Source organism: Notothenia coriiceps, unplaced genomic scaffold (genome assembly GCF_000735185.1).
Source record: "Notothenia coriiceps isolate Sejong01 unplaced genomic scaffold, NC01 NC01_scaffold00032376, whole genome shotgun sequence".
Taxonomy (NCBI): Eukaryota; Metazoa; Chordata; class Actinopteri; order Perciformes; family Nototheniidae; genus Notothenia; species Notothenia coriiceps.
This window is the reverse complement of record NW_011365077.1, coordinates 1,655-10,650: the sequence shown is the minus strand read 5'-3', so window position 1 is coordinate 10,650 and position 8,996 is coordinate 1,655. Positions and strand designations below refer to the sequence as shown.

The window sequence follows — 8,996 nt, the reverse complement described above, 5'->3', positions numbered from 1 at the left end:
GGGGTCTGGAAAGTCTTAAAGTTTTACATTTGACTTCAGTATTCCTGCCCATATACCCTGTCTGAGCGCGCGTACTTTGACTTCCGTTTACTCATCCAAGTCTCCCCTTGTTGCGGCCGCTTTTCCAGCTTGGTACGCACCTCGCTGTGTTATCAGGCTTTTGGTTAGGACGTGTCCGGTAAACCGTATCTTCAGTACTCACGCATCGATGCATTTGCCAGATTGCTAGCAAACGCGTCCGTGTGTGTGTTGATGCTTGTCATCCTCAAACACACACCACTCCGTGCGTGTTCAAAGTAGCTGCCAGCAGTGAGATGTGGTCTGATTCCCCGAAGGAGGGCCGGCAGCTTTTATCCATGTCGGAAAGTGGTAAATAAACATGGGTCCACTGTTCCACCGTGCGCTAGGCACGTATGTGTTGGTAGTACGTGGGCTTTGTTCGGCCGTAGTGTGTGTGCGTGTGGTTGTTCCGCGTGCACACGTGACACATCATGCGCCTTGGTGACCGCGCATCTCCTTCATAAGCGAGTGAATGAGGGGAATAATCGGGCAGGTTTGATGGTGGTGGTTAACACGTAGCAGCCTTGCATCACTTCTAAGCCCTGTTCTGAAGAAGGAAAACACAGTGGAAGCCGCTGCGTAACAAGACACAGCTCTCGGCGTGCTGGTGCTGCACTTCTCAGAGTCGGAGTTACATGTTCCGCTGCCTCCTGGCGTTGCAGCCATTTCATGAAGTGAAGGAGGTTTTCCATCTATAAAAGAGCTATGTGCAGCAGATACTGTGAGAGTCCCGGACATAAATTCATAGATCAGGCTGACTGGTTTACTCTCCTGTTTTGCCAATCCGGTGCTTAAACAAATAGCTCTACACCCCTGGCCGACATGTCCTTAAAATGAAGTCTGAGTTTGAAATATATCTCAAATAATGTATGCACTGCCATTTCCCCACATAAACATAACAGTCTGCAATGAAACAGTTGTCTCCTTTGTGCTCCTCTTCCTACTTGGCGCACCGGTAACTTTCTCGTGCGCACGAGAGGCTGAGACCTTAGGCTGAGCCGCCGAATCCCTCGGAACACCATAAAAGCCATTTTCAACTGTTTTTTGGTGAAAGTTTAACTAGGCTCCTGGATGAAATAATATGACACTTCTTGAAAAAAACATGACAAAATAATTTTATATATTTATAGTTCTGCAAATATTACGTTAAACTCACAGCTGTTTCGCGGCCCGGCAGTAACACCTCCGCGGCCCGGTATGGTCCGCGGCCCGGGGGTTGGGAACCCCTGGATTACACCAAACAGCTCGTCCAGCGCTGTGTTGTTGTTGTTGTTGTTGTTGTTGTCGGCGTGCGGGGGAACATACACTGCTGTAAGCACAACCGCTGTAAATTCCCTTGGCAGATAGAAAGGCCAGCATCCGCTTGCATGTAGCGGACAAAGTTAAAAGCACACACCCAAATGTAAACAAACACTGAAATATAATGAAGAAAATGCAGAGTTGGAGAAGAGCCAAAGGCACGGGAGCCATCGCTGGAGACATTTTCTTTACATGGCTGACACTGAGGTGCTTCTGGGTCATTTCACTCTGTTTGAAACCTTCCTAAGATAACTGAACATTTGAATGCAACCTGTTTGTTTGTGATGATCTGCACATGCTCATCACTGAAAAATACATATGTGTTTGATATGTTTTAGCTTTTTGCCTGTATTTGATAGTCAGATACCACTTTTGTTATTTCAAATGATTTGTTGTTAAACCTAGAGTATTATATACAATATTATACACTTTTTTTTATATTTGCACTTCAACATGCTATAGCCAATATCCCAGATGGATGTAATTATCAACATTCAAATCAATTCAAATAACTTTATTAGCATGATCATTATGACATACTGAATTGCCAAAGCTTAGTACAATTGCGACATCTATACATAAATATACATTTGAAATGTGCCGTTAAGTTCCTTGACATTTTTGAACCAATGCTAATACAGCATGTTTTCTGTACAGGGAAAACAATATACCTTTTGAACATGAACTAGAAAGTTGATAGAAAGAAAAAGTGAAGGTGAGTTATAACCAGGGGTGCACATAACTGGTACGCATGCGCGTCAACAATCTGAAATGCGTACCGTCACTTGTGTCACAAAGCGTATTTGCGTACCGACGTACTTGTGAAGCTTTTCCAGAAGGCGGTTAGATCACCGGGCGACAGAGTCGGTCTCCGTGTGCACAGACAGGGCTGCTGTTAACGTCGGTCTGTACAACGGAATTGTGCCAAAACTACGCCAACCGGCTGCGGAGGGAGACTCCCCCCCTTCACTGGAGAACTGCGCTAAAACAGCTGATCACAACGTTGACGCTCTGTGGTCACGAAGTACTCCACTAGCCCCCCCCCCCCGTTGACGTTCGCGATACAGAGGGCTTCATCAAATAACTTTGAGTGGAGCCAGAAGTTGGAGTACCAAACACTGACTCCAGGTACTCATCTGAGTACCTCACTGAGAAAGTTATGTGCACCCCTGGTTATAACATCCTTTGTCTTCGCTGTGTGGCAGGTACTTCCAGGTTGCTCGCTGCTACCGAGATGAAGGCTCCAGACCAGACCGGCAGCCGGAGTTCACTCAGGTAGGACGGAGGACACAATGCACCCACACAGCAGGACTTATGTTGAGACTGTACTGTTCTTTTTATTTCCTTAGTGGTTGGTATTTGAGCCGAACATTTCAAATCTAGTCGGGGAACTTACCAAACTGTACAATCTAAGTACTAACCTGTGTGACCATACATGCTGTTTGTTCCTACCCTCTGATACAACTCACAGGAGTGTTTCCTAAAAAAAGGCACGCCTCAGGATGGAGGAGGATCACATCGTCATGCCTGTAAACCGTTAATATTACAGTGACTTCACAGTATACACACACAGTTCCTCTAGAAAACTCACTACTTAATTATTTTAAGGAACGAAAACTACCTGAACACCGCAGCATCAGGAGAAAGACAACCAGACAGTTTGATCCCACAGGCCATAAGACTGCTGAACTCCTGAGCTTTGGGAAGTGTCTTCATAACCTAAAGCATTCATCTTATTGTAAGTCGCTTTGGATAAAAGCGTCAGCTAAATGCAATGTAATGTAATGTAATGTAATCTGTCAACTCACACTCTATTATTACTACAATAAGCAGTGTTTAATTCTTGTACCGTAATTCGTTTTTAACTCTGTATTTTACTTGTATATAGTTTACTTCTCGTGCATTACATGCACATTAGTGTTGCAACATTCTCTTGCACTATTTAATTTTTTTATATTCAGTTTATTCTTTCAGTATTTTTATTGTTTTGTGTCTTAATATATATTTATGCTGCGTTGTTGGAGGAGCCTGGGAGTTCAGATGTACATTGCTATATCTGAAGATTCAAAGATTTATTGTCATGCCACATACACAACTAAGGTGTAGTTATGCAATGAATGAAAAATGTAGGTCAAACGCTCCTCAACAGTGCAATTACAAGACATAGATTTTCATAAAAATATAATAAAATTGTCCCCAAAAAAAAAAGTAGTGCAAGCTCAGGTGTTTAACAATCTTATGTCCTGTGGGATGAAACTGTCTCTGAATCTGGTGGTTTTAGTCCTGATGCTGCGGTAGCGCCTGCCAGACGGCAGCAGACTGAACAGTTTGTGGCTGGGGTGATGGGGGTCTTTTATAATCCTGAGGGCTTTCTTCATGAGCCGCTGGAAGTAAAGGTCCTCCATGGAGGGCAGCTCCGTCCTGGTGATGTGCTGTGCAGTTTTCACCACCCTCTGTAAAGCCTCACGACTGAGGGCGGTGCAGCTGCCGTACCAGGCCGTGATGCAGCCAGTCAGGATCCTCTCTATGGAGAAGGAGAAACGATACCAAAGTGCACTCACAACACCATAGAACAAAATATCAAAAAGCGCCGCGCCGGGAGTAGGAGAAGTGGAGTCAGCGCTAGCGGCCGAGGAACTGCACGGCTGCAGTTAAATATCCTCCCGTCTCCCCAGGTGGACCAATCTGCCTGTCGAGGGCCTCCAATCAGCTACCGGGCACCACCTGTTCACTCATACGCAGCCACACAGACACAGGAGGAGGAAGAAAATACCTGCACACAACAACATAACGACCCAGGGTCGTAACATGCACCTGTAGAAGGTCAGGATGCTCTCTATGGTGCACCTGTAGAAGGTCAGGATGCTCTCTATGGTGCACCTGTAGAAGGTCAGAAGGTCAGGATCCTCTCTCGATGGAGCACCTGTAGAAAGTCAGGATCCTCTCTCTATGGAGCACCTGTAGAAGGTCAGGATGCTCTCTCGGGTCCTCTCTATGGAGCACCTGTAGAAGGTCAGGATCCTCTCTCTATGGAGCACCTGTAGAAGGTCAGGATCCTCTCTATGGTGCACCTGTAGAAGGTCAGGATCCTCTCTATGGAGCACCTGTAGAAGGTCAGGATCCTCTCTATGGAGCACCTGTAGAAGGTCAGGATCCTCTCTATGGTGCACCTGTAGNTTTTAAGGGCATGGAGAAAAAAAAAGGTGAACAGAGACACCGACCGTGTGGTCACTTTTCATGTCAACACGAACATGAATGATTTATTTGTTCCTGCACTGACGGCACAGCAGAGCGGCAGAGGCCGCTAAAAACAACGCAACCATTGTGCCTAAACAGGCAAATATGAACAATGCCATCGTTTTAAATGAGACAATTACAATCAAAATACTGTATGAACAACACATTTACAAGAACAATTTAATTGACCTGCTGTAGCCTAGCCTGAACGCTGATTCCTGCATCGTCGTGCACCCTCGGGCAAATCCGTTACTCATCTTAGCTTCTCTACAAATGTCGCAGAACATTTTGCCATCTTCCCTCCTCAGCCACTTAAACTCTTGCTCCCACTGAACCCGGTACTCCCGCTTGAACTCCTTGCCACTTGCTTGCCCCTCTGCCACTGGCTGAACGTTGTCAGTTTTAGTCTTACTGGCTCATCCTCCACTGCATCAATCCCTCTTTTTTCACCTCGTTTATCCACACCATCACAATTACTGGGCTTATTAAAAAAGCTGCGGACGATTTTGCGATTGCTAAAGCCGGTCAAACAACGAGGTAATCAACGAGGTCAAAAACAAGACTAGACAATAGCTACTTAATATACACACACTCGCCACCAACTGGACAGGGGTTTGAATGACTAAATAATAGTTACAGACTACAGTAGAGTACAGTAGATCGCCCTCAGTCGACCTGGCCACTAAGGATGTAATATAATGTGGGCCGCTGGTGGACATTTTGGCGCTGTTCCGAGTTGTGTTCTAATCTGTTGTGACTGCTTTCAGAATTTTCAGTCATTGTTAGAAAAAATTCGTCATTGACGGAAAATATTCGGTTAACGCGACCTCTGGTTGGCAAGTATGTACAGCACATACCTCTGCATGTTCTTTATTCAGTGTTTACCGCTAGAATAGTGCCATTGTATATATATATATATATATATAACAACTTTACTCTTAAGTCCCTCTCGTAGACATCCGGCTGAATACACAGACATACAGCTGAGGGAGGGGATTCAGCTAGCGACTGTATATAGGGACAATAGGTTGGGACATTGCCAGGAGTTCAATGTAAAGCCAGCCCACATTTTAGTCATGAGCGCAGCAAATCTGGATCAGCTCCGTTGTGCCCCCGTTTTTAGAGATGTGTGTAAGGAGGAAAAGAGAGAGGGTTGTATTTCCTGATACTTTTGCATAATAGGTTACCTTTGAGAAGAAAAGAGACAATGTGGAAACACTGGGGTTGGAAACAATAATACCTTTCAAACTCTACAGAGGTTTGAGAGGTGACATATTGGTTTGCTGTCATTTTAGCATAATTATGGAAGCCCTGAGCGGCAAACAAAAAAATGAATTTGGAAAACTCTTTTTAGGTCTGATCCAATTACTTCTTTCAGGATAAAAAAAAAAATGATTCTATTTCTAAATCATTCAACATAAATGTTAATTTGTGAAACACACAAAAAAAGGCTTTGCCAAATGAAAAAAAAAAGTTTGGCCTATACACATTTACCAAGTACATAACTGTTCATGACTTTCTTTCTTTTGTGTTTCAATCATATCAATATATGTTTCAAAGATCATTTTTTAAATAAAATAATAACTATTATCTTGGCTTGTGTTTATAAACACAGGAGAAGGAAACCGTTTGGATCAGGCTTAGGCAATGGATCACCAGAATGTGTTTTTCTCACTGTCATCTCAGGGCTTCCGTATATACCGCTACGCACGTTCTATTGTTTTTAGCCGCTTTAGCAGCTTTGCTCTAAGAATGGCAATATTAGCCACGCTTTGGTCCAGACTAAATTATCTCAACAACTGGATAGACTTCTTCAGTGCACAGCAATACTTTTCCTTTTGTATACTCTTACACATAAAGACACTTTTCATAAAGATTCCTTGTACATCCAATGTAGGTGACTAACTTTTTATTTCCTCTAATTTTATCCCTATTTGTGATATAATTTACTTGATCTATAATAAGAAAAAAGTCATTTAGAGAAAAATCAGAGAAACCTACTTGTCCAAACAGAGTCCTAGCGGTCCGTTTCAATTCTTCCAAATCTTTAGCAGAAAATAGTTTCTGTAGTCAAACACAAGAAACACATTTTTGTTTTTAATTATTGTCACATTGTAACTCACAACGTATGCACAGTATGCTTGGATGTATTTTTCCTCACCGCTCCACTGGGGACGCAGATGGCCTGAACGGAGCCTGCTGGTTTGCTGAGAGCTGATCTGAGGAACTCTGCTTGAGTGGATGAGAAAACCGGACTGAGGTCCATCAGCTGGACACGGAGAGAGAGAGAACAGAGAGAGATTCAGACAACTCCACAGTCATGTTCACACCGTCCTGAACATACACTTACTGTCATCATTGATTATTAACGGATAAATTCATGGTTAAAAACACCACTCATTGGGCTCTTATGGCTCAATTGGAAATAACGTAACATTTCTTAGAATTATTATTAGTTATACAATTTTTTATTTTAAGTCTTAATAATGTAATTCATGACAGATACAGTTAGGTACAATTCACCCCCATGTTTCTGCTCTAACAGAGCCCCATCACAATTACAGCCCTGTTGATTAATCAAACAGAACACATATCATAAAAACATAAATGTACATGTAATACATTTGATTCGACAAAAAGAGAAAATCATAACATTAAGAAATAAAAAAAGCTAATACAAAACACCGAGTATCACAGTGTTTAAAAAAACAAAACATAAAACTTTTAAATAATGTTTGTGTTTCAATGTGGAACATAGGTTGCTTTTCAAATGCAAATTCCATCACTATAGGTCAAACTAAAATGGCTCTGGTAAATAAAACATTATAAGTCCAACAGGCTTCTTTCTTTACCTCTTCTTGATCTCAGATTTGGCAGAACAAACTGTTATTTTATTTTTTTGGAGCATTACATATTCACACAGTAATAGATTGTTCATCAGAGAATACAAACACAATACTGAGCATGTTGAAAATGCCAAAAATATGTTGTATTCATACAAAATTAAAAACTCATTTATAGCCCCTTACTTTAGTTATCTCCTAATATCTGGAGAAGTGTTCCTAGATGAACAATGCGATTCTTTGTACATTTCACATGTTCTGCCCGGTAGTGCTCCACTCATGTTTTAATGATGGTGCTTGTCTCTGTCCCATGAACACTAGCTGTGTTCACCAGAGTTATCAGGGCCAGTAAACAGCATCCCCTGTGACCCAGTGCAGCCCGGACACTCCCTGTGAGAACCAGGATGTGTAAAACAAACAGAGAGAAGACATTACCCAAACTTAAGCCCCATGTTATCTCACCTCAAATAAACCAGCTGGAGACATTTTGGCAAGCTTTGTGATTGAGACCACATAAAAACTGTTATTTAAAAGCTGCAGTGCAGAGTTGTGAACTTAGTTTATAATTGCGAGTCCAAATGGACAAATGATCCAAAATATGAAAAACAAGGTTCATCTCCAGTCGTAGCAATACCATTTAGTGAGAAGGGTAATATTAGTAATTGTTACACGGCTGACTGGAATACTCAATTCTAATTTGTCAATTTGGACATTCCAGAGGTTACTGCCACGCAAACTAATGACCATTGCTGAGGAGGATCAAAGAAGGGAAAGAAAGAGGTTAAAAGACAGAGCACTGGATGTCAGATGAATCACTAGAAGAAGACGGACAGGAAGTAAACACTAACAGTAAGAGCAGAAGCAGGCTGACAGGAAGTAAACACTAACTAACTTTAAGTTACGTTGTTGTCAGCTCTGACATCTAGGCATCAAGGAGAATTTCAGAAACAAACAAATGTAAATAAAACTCAAACAACTCACCTTCATGCAGAACCTGGTGTCAGGCTTGTCCACACCGTAGTCCCGCATGGCCTCCTCATACGTCATGGTTTGGAAAGGAACCTGAACGGGATCTTTCTCTGCAGACCAGGAGTAAGCTAACAGCCCCTCCACCAGGGCCAGGATGCCTGCCTGCTCCACAAAAGACATTTCTATGTCTACCTGAGAGAGATGATGGGAAAACACACATCAGAACTCTTACCAACTCGTAAAGTCTAGGCAACAACCAGGAAAAAGTGCAGTTAGCTATTTTCCCCCAGGTCAGCGCTTTTCATGTCCGATGTAAAAAGTCAAGATTGAGTTATTTTAAATTACGTACGTAGAGTTAAAGTAATGTATCCTACGTAACGTTGGTATATGTTCCATGACAAAAGTTCTTATTTTGACACAAACCATAATCTTTTCCTACATCTGACCAGATTTAAGATTCAAAAGGCTTTATTGTCATATGCACAGTAGTTACAGTGAACCTGCAGAGGTTAGACATGGACACGGACATACTCTACAACTTCTACAGGTGCACCATAGAGAGGATCCTGACCTACAGGTGCACCATAG

General features: G+C 42.4%; 2 protein-coding genes across 2 annotated transcripts in view; one reads left to right on the top strand and one right to left on the bottom strand.

The window, feature by feature from the left end:
- LOC104960769 (aspartate--tRNA ligase, mitochondrial-like) overlaps positions 1-2,855 on the top strand; it is a 9,373-nt gene extending 6,518 nt beyond the window's left edge. The window contains exon 8 of the mRNA XM_010788924.1: positions 2,565-2,855. Within this exon, the coding sequence (XP_010787226.1) occupies positions 2,565-2,742 (178 nt within the window). The 3' untranslated portion in view covers positions 2,743-2,855. The remainder of the gene's footprint in view (positions 1-2,564) is intronic.
- Positions 2,856-4,087: 1,232 nt separating this feature from the next.
- LOC104960770 (aspartate--tRNA ligase, mitochondrial-like) lies at positions 4,088-8,626 on the bottom strand. The gene is made up of 4 exons (XM_010788925.1): positions 8,421-8,626; positions 6,758-6,865; positions 6,547-6,660; positions 4,088-4,132 (listed from the first exon to the last, which is right to left on the bottom strand). The coding sequence occupies exons 1-4, from the start codon at positions 8,586-8,588 to the stop codon at positions 4,088-4,090; spliced, it is 435 nt and encodes a 144-aa protein (XP_010787227.1). The 5' UTR covers positions 8,589-8,626.
- Positions 8,627-8,996: the final 370 nt, after the last annotated feature.